The sequence below is a fragment of the Elgaria multicarinata genome, chromosome 16 (assembly GCF_023053635.1).
Source record: "Elgaria multicarinata webbii isolate HBS135686 ecotype San Diego chromosome 16, rElgMul1.1.pri, whole genome shotgun sequence".
Taxonomy (NCBI): domain Eukaryota; kingdom Metazoa; phylum Chordata; class Lepidosauria; order Squamata; family Anguidae; genus Elgaria; species Elgaria multicarinata.
In genome coordinates, this window is record NC_086186.1 from 1,899,373 (window position 1) to 1,918,186 (window position 18,814).

Here is an 18,814-nt window from a genome sequence, read left to right on the forward strand (position 1 = left end):
ACCCTAGCATCTCTAGCTATGTTGCTTCAAAATCCTCCATCGCGTGCAGAATGTATAATGTGCTCTTCCTATGTAATGCAAGAACTGTCCCCTTCTCCCTTGTAATTAGAAACACAGGATGTTTTAAGAATTTGTACTCTGGTTGGTTCTTCCTTTTTTCAATTCATCCTGTTTGCTCTTACCAGATGCTTTGTTTTGGGCAAAGGTTCTTGCATAATTTGTCTCCTTGTGAAGAATGTGAGCTATTAATATTATCCAGATGATTATCCAGGTCACTTAAATCACTAGAGGATTTTGATTACCTGCTTCAGAGAGGAGTCAGTGCAATGTCTGTAGCCAAATCATAAAGGAAATGTTGGATGTAAAGTATTTTTGTTACTGCTTCCATAAGGAAGCAAATGTACCTCCCCAGTCGCTGTAACATCTCGGCAGAATAGCACAGTAATTATTCAAAATGTTAACTACCTGTCCTGTGTTACTGTTGCTAAACTAGATGCAATATAGAGATCTGTGATTGGATCTCCCAATGTCTCTCTTTTTGTGTTGCTTTAAAAGCAGCCCCTCAGAAGAGCAGGCTGTTTTCCCAGCACTGTTTCCCCTGTTTTAAACGGCACATTCCTGAGGCTGCTATTAGCTGCAGAGGAGAGCGAAATGGGTGCAGTTTGGGATACCTTTCCCCTCTCCTCTTCTTCCTCCCCCCATGACTAATCATAGCTTCAGTGTATGTGTCAATTTAATCAGAGAAAGGGTTAACCCTCCTCCCTGAGCCCTGCAGCTCCAATGTAATGGCTGCTTTTAAGCAAAGGCAAAGAAACTGGGTGATCCCATTATTTATTTTCCATATTGCATCTATATAGATAAAGCTACATCCCGGCACGAGTCAAATTAGGAGAAAGATTTTGCTTGCATTAATGAGGAATCCCTGCCATTCTGTCTGGAGCCTGTGCAAACTCTTTTCTTGGATTCTTCATCCATTCTGTTGATTATGAAACAACCAAGAACCTGCATTCATGCATTGGCATGCTGTTTTTGTATAACCGTTGTGAGGACTGCCAGAGTGATTCATATGACTAGATCAACATGCAACCAGGTTGTCCAAATAGGATCTGCAACGCTGCCCTGTGAATCACAATAATCTGGAATAGATCTTGCCACACCTCTGAGATGCAAATTGGGTATATTGACCAATTTGTGTATCATATTCCCTTCTATATCCAGTCGCAGGGTTATTTTCAAGCGGAGACTTCAGCCTCATATCTTAGATAAATTTTGCCCTCCTGTATATGTGGTGCTCTCTTTGGCTGTTGTGGCAAATGTTGGTAGGTATATAAAACCTGTTTATATACTGTTTACTATACAATACTACAAATTACACTTGCATAATGTATTGATTTTTAAAATTAAATCTGAATGTCGCTGCTTGCCGATTCTTGCTGATTATGTATTTTTGTTTCTCATTGCTGACTTTGTTAGGCCTCCTATAGAAGGTGGAGTTTCAGAAGTTGAAATAATTTCACAACAAGTAGAAGAAGAGACCAAAAGCATAGCTCCTGTACCGCTTGTTAATTTTGCTTATCGGGATTTACCGCTTGCTGCACTAGATCTGTCTGTAGCAGGTTCCCAGCTTTTATCAAATTTGGATGAGGAGTACCAAAGAGAAGGGTAAGTGCAAAATAACTTATTTATAAAACTTGCTATCCTGCCGTTTCCGTAAGATAAAGGTGTGGCTTGCAACCCGGTGCTTAAAATAGCAATAAGACCAGCTAATACATGAATGTCCACCAGAAAAAATAATACTTAAAAGTCAGCACTGCTGTTTTTCTGAGGGGTCTTCAGGCCCACTGATGTTAAGTTCAGGAGACTTCTGATGTCACTGCACCTCAATTGGTTTCTGGGCTTCACAGTCTATTAATTTCTGGCTCCCAAGAGATCCTGTCCCTGGGGAAGATTTTAAAATGGTTTTAGATGTTCTGTTCTGATCTTCTTCCCACCTTGAATGTATAGAGCAACTATTATAGAGGACTTTTTTTATGGTAAAAGAAGTCAGTGCTGAGAGTCCAAGGGCGCTGAAGGGTCTGTGACTCCCACAGTCGCTCAAGAGCAGGAGGTGGCTCTGTGGAGCCATGAGAACTGGCAGCCATTTGAGGAGGGGGCATTTTATTTATAAAATATGTAGACCACATTTTAATAAATAATTCCAGGGTAATTTGCAGTAGGTTATAAAACAGTAAAACAATAATCAATAAAATAGTTGACAACATTAAAGAGCAGTGCTAAAAACTCAGTGGGTTTTTTAAAAAATACATTGAAGATTAAAAACCTGGGAAAATAAAAAGAATCTTTGTCTGGGGCCTAAAAGACATTTGTGTAGTCTCTGGGAAATCCCTGGCATCTTCAGTTGAAAGGTCAGAGTAGCGGACTAGGAAGACAGATGCTCAGACTCCGTATAAGGCAACAGAATTTCTCAGGAGCAGCGAAACACCTTTCACAGGAGCAATGACACATCCAATATTTGTAGTGCATTATGCGGCATACTGCTGTGTGAACATTAGACCTAATAAAGATATCCCTTTACTGTCCTGTGACTTCTTGCCTTCACCATGTGCCCTTTACTATCCCATCCACATATTTGTGGGCCTTCCCATATAAAGGATGACATATTTAGTCAGGCCCATCTTTCACTTCCAGCGCTTTGGCACTCTACTGTAAGCTGCATTTAGGACCTTCCTTCTACCAAGAATGTCTTCACTAGTGTGGCCAAACTTTGTCTGGTTTTGAGGACTGATTCCAGTCTACATTACTTACTAATGCAGTAGGCTTGCTTGGCAAGTTGCAAGGAACTCGTTTGAAAGTTGGACACCCATGACCATCGGGAGAAGTTGGAACCAATGTCTGCTGGGCATGTTGATGACTCCCACAGGAAGGCAAAGTAACCTGGGATGGTTGATCCTCTGCCCAAGAATCTGTCTTTTGGCATTGATACTCCAGACTGTTACTGTCTGGATTCCATTCTTCCCTTGTTGGTTAAGATCATGGAATAGGTGTTGATTTGTAGCTGCCTTTATATGGAAAACCAGTTGAGGTATGGTACTGAGCCTTGGTTTGTGGTGTTATTGATGATAAAAGTGTAGACACTGATGGGAATTCTTCAGGCTTCCAGGATCTACTTGTGTGTGTTTTTAAAGTAGAAATCCAAGATACACCCTGATGGAGTCAGTTACAAAATCGTGACCCAGAGGAGTGGACATGCACTTAGAATTAAGAAACAGGTTGCCTATGAGCACATGCTCAGAACACTCTTGATACTGTTTTCAGTATCAGAATGTCTGTTTCATTCAAAAATCACATACACACACACACACACACACACACACACACCAGATTTCCCACAAGCTTTCTTTGCTTTGACAGTCTAATTTGAGCGGAGGGGGCCTCTTTGTTGTTGCCCTCGTTAAGTAATTGGAAATTGAAAGCCAATGCTTCATTTCCTGCGGATCACTTGGAGATCTACCGATATATCTCGATCCACCTTCTGCCTGCCTCTACTATGCACTGTTGATATTATTAAGCTATATTGTCCCATCTTCTGTTCAGTGTTCACATGAATTTGATACTAATCACACCTTTGGGAAGAGAAGTTTGGTATTAGTGTGTTTAAGACTGGGTTGCTGGTTCTTTGACAATTCAACAGTACATTATAATTCTTTATTTCAGTCAGGAAGGAGGATTGGAGAAAGCCTTTGCTCCCCCGCCCCATCTTTTGTGCAAATGTTATGTCCTGAAATTATGGGCAATAAAATACTATTGGGCCATGTATGCTTGGGGATTGTAGTATGACTTGGATGAAGGGACTTAAAGGAGATACTCATCACATTTGCAGATGACACCAAGCTGGATGGGGTAGTTAATAACTTGGAAGACAGAAACAAGATTCAAGATAATCTTGACAGAATGGAGAGCTGGGCCAAAATTAATTTCAGCAGACTAGATATAAAGTTCTGCATTTGGGTATGTGTTTTTTAAAGGCTTGGAAGTCAATATAAACACGCTTTTGTGTGTCTTTTTAAAGCTGCTTGAACGTTTTCTAGCAGTTATAATATTGGCATAAAGTAACCATGGGCTGGATTTTAAGTTGACTTCTGTTGATGGAAGAGTGTTTTACAGCTCATGCTAAAGCAATTACATATGAAAAATGAAACTAAGTATATACAATCCTATACCTACTTTTCAGAGAGAAAGTCCCATTTATTTATTTATTTATTTATTTATTACATTTTTATACCGCCCAATAGCCGAAGCTCTCTGGGCGGTTCACAAAAATTAAAATCATCATAAAACAACCAACAAGTTAAAAATACAAATACAAAATACAATATAAAAAGCACAACCAGGATAAAACCACGCAGCAAAATTGATATAAGGTTAAAATACAGAGTTAAAACAGTATAATTTAAATTTAAGTTAAAATTAAGTGTTAAAATACTGAGTGAATAAAAAGGTCTTCAGCTGGCGACGAAAGGAGTACAGTGTAGGCGCCAGGCGGACCTCTCTGGGGAGCTCATTCCACAACCGGGGTGCCACAGCGGAGAAACCCCTCCTCCTAGTAGCCACCTGCCACACTTCCTTTGGCAGGGGCTCACGGAGAAGGGCCCCTGTAGATGATCTTAAGGTCCGGGTAGGTACATATGGGAGGAGGCGTTCCTTCAAATAACCTGGCCCCAAACCGTTTAGGGCTTTAAATGTCAATACCAGCACTTTGAATCGGGCCCGGACCTGGACTGGCAGCCAATGAAGTTGTAAAAGGACTGGCGTAATGTGATCTCGCCAGCCAGTCCCTGTTAGTAAACGGGCTGCCCTGTTTTGTACCAGCTGAAGCTTCCGGACCGTTTTCAAAGGCAGCCCCACGTATAACGCATTGCAGTAATCCAAACGAGAGGTTATCAGAGCATGGATAACTGTAGCTAGGCTATCACTGTCCAGATAAGGGCGCAGTTGGTATATCAGCCTAAGCTGATAAAAGGTGCTCTTTGCCACTGAGTTCACCTGTGCCTCAAGTGACAGTTCGGGATCGAAGAGCACCCCCAAACTACGGACCCGATCCTTTAGGGAGAGTGCAACCCCGTCCAGGACAGGGCAAACATCACCTCGCCGGACAAATGAACCACCCGCTAACAGTACCTCCGTCTTGTCTGGATTGAGTCTCAGTTTGTTAGCCCTCATCCAGTCCATTACCGTGCCCAGGCACTGGTTCAGAACAGTCACTGCCTCACCTGGGTTTGATGAAAAGGAAAGGTAGAGCTGGGTGTCATCCGCATATTGATGACACCTCAGTCCACATCTCCGGATAACCTCCCCCAGCGGCTTCATGTATATGTTAAACAGCATAGGCGATAAAATAGAGCCCTGCGGAACCCCATGGCTTAGGAGCCACGGCACAGAGCAATAATCCCCCAGCACCACCTTCTGGAATCGGCCATCCAAGTAGGAGCGGAACCACTGCAACGCAGTACCTCCAACTCCCAGTTCAGACAACCTATCCAGAAGTATACCATGGTCGATGGTATCGAAGGCCGCTGAGAGGTCCAGGAGAACCAACAGGGTCGCACTCCCCCTGTCTCTCTCCCGACAGAGGTCATCCCACAGGGCGACCAAGGCAGTTTCCGTTCCAAAACCAGGCCTGAAACCCGATTGAAATGGATCTAGATAATCCGTTTCATTCAAGAGTGCCTGGAGTTGTCCTGCAACCACCCGCTCAAGCACCTTGCCCAGGAAAGGGATATTAGCCACCGGCCTGTAGTTGTTAACATCTTCCGGGTCCAGATTAGGCTTCTTCAGGAGTGGTCTAATTACCGCCTCTTTTAAAGAGGCCGGCACCACTCCCTCTCTCAAGGAGGCATTTACAACCTCCTGGACCCAGCCGGCGATCCCCTCCTTATTTGATGTAATGAGCCACGAGGGGCAAGGGTCAAGCACACAGGTGGTCGACCGGACTTGGCCAAGCACCTTGTCCACATCCTCGGGCCTCAATAACTGAAACTCATCCAATAAAACTGAGCCGGACGGCGCTCTGAACGCCTCTACTAGTGGTGCTGCATTAAGTGTGGTGTCCAATTCATGACGAATCTGAGCGACTTTATCTTCAAAGTGCCGTGCAAACTCGTCACAGCGTGCTACCGAGGGTTCAACTATCTCACGCCCTGGCCCAGAGTGTAACAGGCCACGAACCACTCGGAAAAGCTCCGCCGGACGACACCGAGAAGACGCAATGCTGGTGGAAAAGAACTGCCTCTTTGCCACCCTCACCGCCACAGAGTAGGCTCGATAATGAGCTCTAGCCCGTGTTCGATCAGACCCAGCACGAGTTTTCCTCCACCTGCGTTCTAGCCGTCTCCCCTCTTGCTTCATCGCCCTCAGCTCAGATGTATACCAAGGAGCTGACCAGGCTCTGCTCAGAGGGAGAGGACGCTTGGGCGCGATCGTGTCAACCGCCCGAGTCATCTCTGCATTCCACAGAGCGACCTGGGCTTCGACAGGAGCACCGGCCATATCAGCAGGAAAATCCCCCAGAGCCCTCTGGAATCCATCGGAGTCCATTAGCCTCCGGGGGCGGACCATTTTAATAGGCCCCCCACCCTTGCAGAGGGGAAAGGCCGCCGAGAGTCTAAACCTCAGTAGGAAGTGATCCGACCATGACAAGGGGGTAGATGTTAGTTCCCCCACTTCCAGATCACCATCCTCCTGTCCAGTCGAGAAAACCAGATCAAGTGTGTGTCCCTTTGCATGTGTTGGGCCGATGACATGTTGAGACAGCCCCATGGTTGTCATGGCAGCCATGAAGTCCTGAGCCGCTCCGGATACAGCAGCCTCGGCATGGAAGTTGAGATCCCCCAGAACCACCATCCTGGGGGTCCTCAACACCAGGTCCGAGACAACCTCCGTCAGCTCAGGCAGGGAGACTGTTGGGCAGCAGGGTGGACGGTACACCAGCAGAATCCCTAATCTGTCTCGAGTACCCAACACACAGTACAAACACTCCAGACCAGCACTCGACTGAACAGGAAGCCTAGAGAGGGAGATTGTATTCCTATAGACCACGGCAACCCCCCCTCCCCGGCCCTCGAGTCTGTGCTGGTGCTGCACCGAGTACCCAGGAGGGCAGAGCTGGGTGAGAGCAACCCCACCCAGTTCACCCACCCAGGTCTCAGTGATGCATACCAGGTCAGCCCCCTCATCCACAATCAAATCATGGATGAGGGAGATTTTATTCTGGACTGACCTGGCGTTCAGCAGCAGCACCACCAGACCCGAGAGCAAGCTGATATGGTCACCAGGAACTATCCGGTTGGGGTAGGAACCAGAAGAGGGAATAGCTGTAAGGAATCTGTCCCCTCTTCTCCTCATCTGGCCTGTTCCTCCCCTAGCACCATACCTCCCCCTACCCGTGACCACAGTTATGTGGGCATCCCCGTATCCCCCAGAGCTCCCCAGGCACATATTAAAAAGTAATTAAAATGTATTTTACAATTTGCTGCTGGTTGGCTGGTTGGAGATCTTGCAGGTACAGTAGTATGGTATCTCCTATGTGCGCCGCAAAGTGCGGTGCCAAGTGCGCACTCTGCGCGTCGCCGAGGCGCGCGCCGAGGCGCAGCCTCTGGCAGGCTGCAGATATACCTGTTAGGGAGAGGTGGAGCACTCAGTCAGCTGACGCCCAGCAGGTGAGGGGAGAGACTGCAGAGGGAAGCCCCAGCAGTCCCTGTTCTTCTTTCCCCCCCACCAGCCAAACACACCCCACCTTCCCAGCCTCTGGCAGGCTGCAGATGTACCTGTTAGGGAGAGGTGGAGCACTCAGTCAGCTGACGCCCAGCAGGTGAGGGGAGAGACTGCAGAGGGAAGCCCCAGCAGTCCCTGTTCTTCTTTCCCCCCCACCAGCCAAACACACCCCACCTTCCCAGCCTCTGGCAGGCTGCAGATGTACCTGTTAGGGAGAGGTGGAGCACTCAGTCAGCTGACGCCCAGCAGGTGAGGGGAGAGACTGCAGAGGGAAGCCCCAGCAGTCCCTGTTCTTCTTTCCCCCCCACCAGCCAAACACACCCCACCCCTAATTTATCCTAACATAAATTAGGATATTTATGTATCCTAAATATGTCTACCCATACATTTAGCTCGATGGGACTTATGTATGGGTAGACATATTTAGGATACACACACGTGTGCGTGTGTTATATGCCAACTGAAGATAACACTTCATTCGTCTCATGGGATGGCTCTAATCCATGAAAGCTGATGCCACAATAAATCTGCCAGTCTTTTAAAGTGCCACAAGACTCTTTGTTCTTGTTGAATCCAAATTACCTTCCAATTGTCCCATTGCGAAACCTCAGCTAAAGAAATACATCTAATGTCCCCCTACCACAACAATTATGTCTAGGATTTAAAATAACCTAGCTGCACCGCTGAATCCTCTACAAGTCCTAGTTATGCTGGAATGTACATAGGAGGGAAAGAGACTGTGCTTGATTTAAAAAATGTGGTTGCTGTCTTACTATGGATATACTGTATATTATTGATTGTTGCAAATTGCTTTGAGGGTCACTGAGTGGCAGAAACCCTCTGAAAATAAATTATGCAGCCCATTGGTCACATTCAGATGTCACATTCCCAGTCCTCCAGACACTGACAGCAAAACTATCATTCAAGAAGAAAGATAGAATTATCTAAATTCTGCCTGAGTGTTGCGTTGTTACTAGCTCAAGTCTGTTGTGTTATTTAAATGATCTTGCTTTAAACTGGAATCCAAAGCTCTTTGAAAGCCATTGCTCTAATTGTACTTTGGTTCTGATTTTTCTTGACATGGAAGGCAACAATAAAACTCCTGTTCATATTGATTTTAACAACACATCCAACATCTTTCTAAGGAAAAACTTGCCCAGCATGATCTATAATAAATACATGAAACCAGTAAAGTGAAACATTGTAAAGGTAAGCAAAACAAAAAAAATCAGCAGTATTGGATCTGGCCTAATATGTAAAATTTAGAACATTAATAAAACTGCTACTATTTCCCTAATGGTTGATAAGAAAAGCCTTTTAAGATTGCTCCGTTTTTTAATTATTATTTTTTTAAAATCCTATGTCCAACCCAGGTTAAAAGCTTTTCAAATGTGCTTTGCACATTTGCTGCGAGAGTCCTGTTTTAAAAACAACAGTGGCAACAACAAAGTTCCTCTGTATCTTCATTTTTTTAAAATAAATGGGATTTAGTTTCTTACATTCTGAGTCAGTAAGAAATGTTTTAGAACACACTGTGTTCTTACTGGCACTGCATAATTTCTTCCTTGCCATCTTTTTTAATAGTGTTGGATTTGTTTAGGTATAGAGCGGGCGTGGGGTTTAGTCCTAGATTTGGAACCAGGGTGTGATGTTGTATGTTGTCCCGGGTTTAGAGCAAGAAGTAGTCCTAGAAAGCTTTGCACGTGTTCCTGAATCTTGCAATCGCGTCCTCTCCTCCATATAGTTACAGCAGAAGTCACTATTTAGAAGATCGTCTTGTGAACAAGTCCAACTTGCATTGGATGGCTCCTCACTAACAAATGCCTTGGAAAAACAGTTTTAAGGTTAATTGATTCATGGTGGGTGGGTGTGGGTGTGTGTGGGTGTGGGTGTGTTTTTGCAATGCTGTCATGCATGTGGATTTTGGTATGAGGCTTTCCAACTGCCTTGACTTCATAGTCAACATCATGTCAGGAGTGAAGATCTGTCTATTACTCTGAGGCCACAGCTAGACCTAAGGTTTATCCTGGGATCATCCAGGGTTCACCCCTGCCTGAGCACTGGATCCCCTGTGTGTCTCCTAAATGAACAGGGTTGACCCCTGGAAGGGTTGGCCTTAGGTCTAGCTAAGGCCTAAGATGACTTTTAGCACTCACAAGTGGAGCTAGACCAACAAATTTCACCCTGGAGATCAATTTAGGGAGCAGTCTCCACTCCTCTCCTTTTTTTTTAAACTCCAGGTAGATAAGAGTCTAGAGTAAGTATAGACATTCAGTGAAAAAAACAGGCCAACTTTCTGTACTTGGCTGAAGTTGCTTTCCTTCACTCCGTATTGCCTTCTTTTTGGTCAGGGGGCAGGAGAGAAGGCAGGAGAAGGAAAAGGTTAACCCATCCCCTGATTGAAGGCAGGGCCAGCCAGTTTGATGTCACTTCTGAGGAGGAGTCTTCTCCCATATTCAGTTTTTCTGGTTCTGCCTTCAAGAAGAGCTGGTGTTTTTTTCTTTTCTTTTTCCTTAAAGAATATTTTTTCCTCTTCCCTATGCTCCTAGTGAGCTGGAAAGGGGTAAGAGTATTTGTTTGTTTTTCTGGGACTCAGACATAGCAGCCTTGCAGCAGAGGTGGAGGGAGGCCTCCTCCTTCCTCAGACGTTCTGATTGATGGCCTTTTTATGGAAAGGATGCTCCTGCTAGAGCCAAGACCCCCCCCCCCCGCCCCTTCCATCAGAAGAGCAGGAAAGGATGAGAGCACCTCACTCAACACTCAAGCATTTCATCTCTCTCTGCACCCACCTGGCCCTCACCCTGGGAAAAGGAGAACATTTAGGTGCTATGGGTTTTGGAATAGAGCCAAAACACAATTATGGCAATAAAATGCTCAAATGGAAGCACCCCATGCCTCCCAAAATCCAATTCTTATTTTGCTACCTAAGGATTGATTTGTGTTCTTCCATCCTTTGAATGACCTAGTTCTTTTCTATTTTGTGTTCTGCAGATCACACTGAGCAAAACCACGTATCTGTTAATATGCCACAACGCTGCATATTGGCGGAGAAACGTTCCCCTCCCCACTTTTTCCCCACCAAGTCAGGGGAGCGGAAATAGTGACATCTGTTAGCAGCTTGAGTTGAAGTGTTTGTAGTGGCTCATTAACAAAGAAATATGGTAATCTTTTCCCAGTCGTGCTCAATGTTGAGCATTCGTTTAAACAGTGGTGTCAGCTGGCAACAGATTGGCTCTGTACAGAGACAAACGCTGAAAGTTGCGCTTTTCTTCCCTCCTAAATTGGCATTCCTGACCTTTACATCTCAGCATTTGTTTTTTAAGATGTCACTTATTTCTTACATGATATCATGCACCAAACTTTTATGACAGGACTCTCAGACACTACCCTCTTTTTATTAAAGCAGTTTCACTTCCAGGATGCATGTCTAGTGCCTCTTGTTATAAAGTAGAGGGAGCACTTATAGCCACCCTGGTATGGTGGACAGTTGGGCTTTGACCAGGGAGGTTTGGATTCAAATCTTCACTTGACTAGAAACCTCACACTCAGCCTAATCCACCTCACAGGGTGGTTGTGTGAGGGTAAGGTGTGTGGAGAACCATGTATGACTCCCAGAGCTCTTTGGAAGAGGAGCAAAGAACAGCTTGGCTCCCCGATGAATCTGTGCAGCGTGGAAGGGCTGTTTCTGAGGGTTGGCACATGCCAGAAGATTGCTTTGCACCATATGATCTAGCATGAGATGTGTGTTACTGCACATTGTTTCACCAAACAGGGATGACAGCTTCTGCTCCACACTCTGCAAAAAGGGAGAAGGCTGCTGAGCCTTTGTGGCGTGGTGTATAAAGATGTGAGGGCCAGGGGGGAAGGAACTGGAGAAATTCCAGGGGGAAATGGTTCTCCCCTCCCAGCCCCATCTTTGAACCTTGGGTCTATAAACTCACTGCCACATTTTAAATAAAGATTTCAATTAGACCTTACCAGTAGGGAATGCTGCCTTAGCTATAAAACCTTTTAACTGCTGTCACTAGGATAGACATTCTCTATCTAAAGGAAACTCAGTAGCTTAGTTCTTGTGGTGTAGGCATGGGATTGGCGCCACCACTAGAGGAGGCAACCTTTCAAAATGAACACAAATTGAGATGTTCATTATCAGAAGTTATTTAAAAAATGAATAGAATGTCACTCTTCAAATAATAGGCTGAGATTGCTTAAAGGTTCTTAAATTAAACATGGTTGCTTACTATTCCTAATAGGTGAGCCATTGCATATGTCACGAGCTGCTGCATATAAACAGCTTCTGCTGTGGCGCAGTTTTAATGTTGCTTCTGTGTACCACCCATAGCACACAGTTTACAGTCCAGCCCTTTCATATGAATCATCTTAGCTTGCATCAGCATTCTCACAAACATTTTAAAGCAAGTACTATGTTTTGCGTGTACTTTACACAGGGTTGTCAAACAAGAAATGCCATTTTAAATGCTAACAGCTGCCTGCTGAAAATGCTTTGTCACTTCATGAACATGCTCCCTGAAATTTTTGGAATTTGGCAATTTTAACCCCTTGACCATCTCCATCATTCATAATTTCCCTCACTTAGACCTAGAGTTGCCATGTGGACAACTTAAACCAACCATGAGTAGTTGTGGGATATCTGTCTTGCTTTACTTTCTTTGAGGGAAAGAGAGGGTCCAGCCAGGCTGTTTTATGGTGGTCTGCTCTTAACCTCAGATCCTGTGCTAACCAATGGGCAATACTAAAAAAAGGTTGGTTAAAATAAATGCTCATTTCCAGATGAAAAATGGCTTCAATCATTTTCCTATGAGAGGTGCAACCCTGTTCAGAACTCATTAGCCATTATTTGATCAGGAGTCTGGAAACAAAGCGCTATGAGGAGAGACTGAAAGAACTGGGCATGTTTAGCCTTGAGAAGAGAAGACGGAGGGGAGACATGATAGCACTCTTCAAATGCTTAAAAGGTTATCACACAGAGGAGGGCCAGGATCTCTTCTTGATCCTCCCAGAGTGCAGGACACGGAATAACGGGCTCAAGTGACAGGAAGCCGGATTCCGGTTGGACATCAGGAAAAACATCCTGACTGTTAGAGCAGTACGACAATGGAACCTAGGGAGGTGGTGGGCTCTCCCACACTAGAGGCCTTCAAGAGGCAGCTGGACAATCATCTGTCAAGGGATGCTTTGAGGTGGATTCCTGCGCTGAGCAGGGGGTTGGACTCGATGGCCTTAGAGGCCCCTTTCAACTCTACTATTCTATGATTTTAAAATGTATAAAACTGCCTTTCCCAACCTGGCTCCCTCCGAGTGTGTTGGACTACAAGTCAGTGCACCTTCAGCTGGCAAGGAGGGTGCCAGGTAGGGCATGTCATTACAATATGTACCCCCCCCCATTCATAAAGACAAGGTGGGGAAGCTTTAGCCCCCTTTCTTTTTCTTTACTCTGCTAAAAAGAGGGTCTTCTACCCATCCTTGGAGCTTCCTCTGCCAAAGGAAATCCCAGTTGGCCCACCCCCTTCTCTAGCTTTCTGTGCCAGCTGGAAATTGTTTTTATTCTTGAAAGGGTTTGTTCTCTTATGGTGACTGTTGACTCTTTCTTGAATCTGCACTTCTCTTCTGTTTTTACTGTTACATTGACTGTTTTTAGAAGATACTCCATTTTTTTAATATGCTATAATATTTCAAGCACTTCTGATGAGTGGCAACATACAGTCTATAAATAAATAATAAAAATATGGGGCTTTTTAGTCAATGCTGACTAATCATTTATCTTTTTTGTAGGCATTATAATTCCACGCCAATTCCATTGCTGTGTTCAGATTGAAATACAAATCCTATATTCTATAATTTCTGTAAATATATGCATCTCTGCCCTCTGCTGTCCATTCTTGGGATTTTTCTAGGAAAAGTCAATAAGTTAGAAGGGCAGAGCATTTCCTAAGAATGAGAGTAAAAGAAGAGAAAAAGAAAGTGATGTGAATGGGACTGAAGCTAGTCATGACTAACTTCAGTCCCATTCATTTCAGTGGGACTACTCTAAGTAGGCCGAACATTGGATACTTCCCAAGCAACTACTTAGGGCCTTCCTAGATGAGGGTTTAGCCCAGTGCGAGGCCCGGGCTCCCTACTGTGCATGCAGATGACGCACAGGGGATCCCGGGGTCAGCCAGATCCACTTGTGGCCCTGGCTGAGCCCGGGGCTGCGGAAAGTCTAGCTGGTTCTGCGGCTTTTCCCAGCTGCTCGCTTACTCGTGAGTAGCCGGGAGAAGCCGTGACCATCGGGCCGGGGGCGAGGGAATCGCGGGGGGGGGGGAGAGATGGGGGCCAGGGAGGGGAAGAGCGGACCCAGCAGGAGAGATGGGGGGGAGCAGAGCCAAGGGGGGGAGATCACGGCCGGGGTGGTGGTGGAGGGGGCATCGGACATGGCGAGAGGACAGGTGAGCGGGGCATCAGACATTGTGGGGGGGAAATCGCGGGGAGCGGGGAACCCTTTATTTTAAAAAACCCAACTTACCTTTTCGTTGGTGCGCTCCTGCGCACATGGCCCCTTTAACTTTTTTTAAAAAAATGGAGGACGTGACGGGGCTTTTCTTTCCCCGTCGCATCTGATGTGTGGAAAGGAGCGACAGCCCGCGCTACTTCTAGCATGGGCTGGCTGCTCCTCCCACACGGATTCTGAGGTAGGTCTTGCAAGGCCCTTAGTTTAAGTTAAAAGAGCTGGTCAGACAGAAGGGGGTTTGGAAAATACAAACAGTAATATTGCTTTAATTGCAGTTAATATTGCACATCTGTAATCGCATTAGACCTAACCCCACCTACGACCCAATTTGCTCCATATTGAAGTTATTTCTACTTCTGTTTTCAAATTCTAGCTCTAATCTAATGCTTTTATTGCAATGTTCTTTAATGGATCCTTTCATTCCAGAGAGGCACGTAGAGGTGGTCCCTGTTTGTGGCCTTGAGGTGTGGGCCTGAGGCCTTGAAAGAGTGACTTTCCCAGCAAGTCCATAAGCAACCTGGGATTTGAACCCCGAGAACATCAGGTCCAAACCTGGCGTTCCACAGCAGCACAGCTGCCATTAGTTGCCCACAAAGACTTGACAATGTTTGCTGTAGAACACATCCTGTTATATTGGCCACAGCTCAGTGGTAGAGTGACTGCTTTGCATACAGAAACATCCCAAATTCAATCAAACTCTGGTATCTCAGTACCTGGCCATGGGAAAGATCTCTCTGCTGGAGAGCTGCTGCTAGTCAGAGCAGACAATACCAGCTTAGATGGACCGATGGTTTCCTTTAGTGTAAGGCAGCATCATACTCTCATTTCTGTCAAATAAGAATGTCAGCGTGTTGTTCATTAAACACGGTTGAAGACTGTGAAGGAACAGAGGCAGCAGCTGAGGTCTTAGCCACTGTGAACTTGCTGCAGGCTGTTTCTGACATTTTATCATCTGAACACATGTGGGACACTTAACAGGGATGGCCGTCATTTGTTGGGGGCACTGATCAGTGTGTGCAGCTGACCCCAGAAGCTTCTCCACTGCGGTGGGTTAGATGCAGCTGAGCCATTGTGTGCAGGACCCCAGAGGCTTCATACCTGCATCTGCCCTTAAAAATTCAAATATTTTATTATTTATTTTATTTATTACATTTTTATTCTGCACAATTAAAATAATAAAATACAATAAGCATACAATCAATTTAAAACATTAAAAGTTTAAGAATACAATAGCCCAGGGGAAGCCTGTGTGAAATGGTATGTTTTCAGGAGGTGTTTAAAAGATGTTATGTTTTCCTCCTCCCGAACTGCATGAGGGAGGGTTTTCCAGAGGGTTAGGGTGCTGCTGCAGAGAAGGCCCCGGCCACCGAGGTTCTTCATGGTGACATTCTGTTCATTTTGGAATGTCCAGCAGGGCCTCCTCTGAAGTGGTCTGCTGGTCCCAAGTTGTTTACGGCTTTATAGGATAATAATATAATCCTGTATTTTAGTTGGGAAATTCATTTTTGACAGTACAAGTAACATCTAAAAAAGGAAATATCCTTACTGACGGTGTTCACACAATCCTGTCTTAGTGTAATAAGCTGTGATACAAGCATGTCATGTGCCTACGTATGCAGTTGCTTTCCTCCTCCCTTCATGGTCCACCTGAATGCTGTGTGAACATCTTCATTTAGCCATAGTTTCCTATTTTGTTTGATCTGTTATAATGATTTACTGCTACATTACAATAAAATTGATTATGACTGTTTTGTCCACTGCTTACTGGCTTTGGAACAAGCGGGATTGAAGTTGGTTTACTATCCTGGCTTGTCCTGAAACTGGTAAATATAGGCCATGGCTAGACCAGGCCTATATCCTGGGATTGTCCCGGGATCATCCCTGTGCATCCAAATGACACACGGGCTCCCGGGAGCAGGCAGGGACGACCCCTCCGTTTGCCTGAGATAATCCTTAGGTCTAGCTCAGGCCATAGTTTCCTGGTTCGGATGAAACGGGAGAAGACTGTTAATCAAAGACTTCCACATTGCATTTAGATCTGCTTCAAGTTAAGCAGAGATATAATAACCCAAACTGGCCCATTGAATTTTCACTTTAACTCAGCTTCTGTAACCCTGGCTTTCATATTTTTTTTGATAAGGAAGGTAGTGGAGGGAAGGTTCACTGGAATCGGAATAGACGTCTGCAGGAAGGACAAGGAGCAGTAAACGCGGGAGACATGTATAGAAACGAAACAAAAATATTTAAGATGCCATAATTTGTTTTTTGTTATTGTCGTTGTAACAGACTAACACAGCATCCCTCTGAAAAGAAGCTTGCGCCTTTATTTGATTTGCCAAATCCAGGTAGAAAATCCCCTACTTGGGGAGCAAATTTATAGGAATGTGGAATAATACATAGTTATATGCATTATTCATCCAGTAAGAGTATTTTTTTTTAATCCAGGAGTCCTAGATTACAGTGATGGCTACCAACTTGGATGGCTTTAAAAGTAGATTGGACCAATTCATCAAAGAGAAGGTTGTCAGGGGCTACAAGTCATGATGACTATATATCACTTCCAGTTTCAGGGGCAGGATGCCTCCATGTGCTCGTTGCTGGGGAACATGCGCAGGGCGGGTGCCTTTGCCTTCTTGTCCTGTTTGTGGGCTTCCCATACACGTCTGGTTGGCCACGGTGAGAACAGAATGCCCTTGGTCTGATCCAACATGGCTCTTACTCTATTCTTACACTATTTTGAAGAAAATGTTCAGAAGAGCAACAGGGTGTTTGTTACTTGTCTTTTGCAGGTATAACTGTACTTAGTTTACTGATCTGATAGAGTGAGCTCTATTTCTTGAAAGCTTGTAGCACAGTAAGTGAGACTTCACGGTGCCAAAAATGTGTGTGTGTGTGTGTGTGTGTGGTCTACACTAAGGAATTTGTACTTATAGAATGAAACACACCTAAGGACGCATACTTATTCTATAAGTTGACTGGTCAGAAAGTTTGAAATAGAAACCCAAATACTCAAACTTCCTTCTTCTCATACAAACAGCCAAAGTGTTTCTCTCCTGTTTCTCTTTACCCATCTACCTTTTTTCTGTCTCCTTCCTGCTTCCCCTCCTGTTTTATTTCTTCAGATCTAACTGGCTTAAACCGTGCTGCGGGAGGCGAGCAGCTGTGTGGCAGGTATTTCTGCTCAGTGCAAGCCTCAACAGTTTCCTGGTAGCCTGTGTAGTCTTGGTGGTGATTCTTCTGACTCTGGAACTTCTAATAGATATAAAGCTTCTCCAGTGTGAGTAGCAGGCTTTTATTTTTTCCAAAACCTTTGATCAAAAGTCATGGCGGGCTGGGAAGGATAGATGGAAATGGTGGGTAGACTCTGTGATTGGTAAAGCACAGAACACGGTGACGTTCCGGTGTATGGACTCTTCTTTTGTGCGAGTCCCAACACAGGCCCTTCAGATGTGTATTTGAATGTTTTCCAAGCACCTCACATGTGGCGTGCTTACTAAATGTCTCGTAGAGAATATAATCCATATTTTCAAAATGCTGGCATATGATTTGGTCCTACAGGGCAATGGAAGCATTTGATTTGAAACGAAATCAAATCCATTAAGGCTGTACGCATAGGAAACAAGTTACAAGGGAGCTGAGGAGATCAAAGTGTTATTCCAAAAATTCCCATCCTCCAACAAGGACCCTTCCCTCTGATTGAACCTTTACTACTCAATCCAAGATTTCTAGGTGTCAGCACAGGACGCAAGAAGACCTAAGGACCATTTTATATCAATAAATTCCTAACAGCCATTTTATAATTATTTCACAACTTGAGTTTACCATGGAGCATATGCACACCAGGAAGCCAGAGTCAGTCCTGATTCTGATGCAAGAGCCTCTTTATGATGCGTTATGCTTGCTAGTGCTGATTGTCACATTCCCTCTTTATACTTTCAGGTGCATGCTTAAACAAGATCTTAGACGTACTCGTTTAAAAGGAGTGTCTAAAGCACCACTGAGAACAACATCAAAGTTGTAGATTCATGGGGTCTTCCCAAACCTGATTACAGCGACATTCTTCAAGCTGAAAAGTTCTAGAACAGAATGAGGCCTCTCTTGTCTTGGACTTAGTTATGAATCCTAACAAATTAATCTCCCATTCTGACTGGTGGGCTGAAAATCCTCTAAAGTTCTTTCTATTGTTTATTTCCCATCCTACCAACCTTTGACTGACAGCATCCTCTGAGGCTTATTCTAGAATTTATTAATCTGTTTCATCAGAGTAGTGGCACTCTGCCCTCTACTCCCATGCCGAATAGCTGTAGTTAGTTTTTATTGTTGTTAAAGCCTTCTGCTGGACATGAAGGCTTAACAATTAGGAACAGAGGAAGCTGCTGTATACCAGGTCAGACTGTCCACATTAATCCCTTTATTGTCTGCTCTGACTTGAAGCATCACTTCAGGCAAAAGTCTGTCCCATCACTTGCTACCAAATCTTTCTAACTGGAGATGCCGGTGATTGAACCTGAGATTTCCTGCATAGAAGTATGT

At 44.7% G+C, this 18,814-nt stretch overlaps 1 protein-coding gene across 2 annotated transcripts in view; it reads left to right on the top strand.

Annotated features, from left to right (window-relative positions):
* The window catches only part of TMEM266 (transmembrane protein 266), a 56,105-nt gene that overhangs the window by 6,520 nt on the left and 30,771 nt on the right, over positions 1 to 18,814 (top strand). Inside the window, exons 2-3 of one of the 2 annotated variants that reach the window (XM_063142530.1) lie at positions 1,474 to 1,662; positions 17,404 to 17,558. In XM_063142530.1, coding sequence (XP_062998600.1) covers positions 1,474 to 1,662; positions 17,404 to 17,558 — 344 coding nt within the window. Of the gene's footprint in view, positions 1 to 1,473; positions 1,663 to 17,403; positions 17,559 to 18,814 lie in introns of those variants that run through there. The other variant, XM_063142531.1, reaches the window with a different exon arrangement.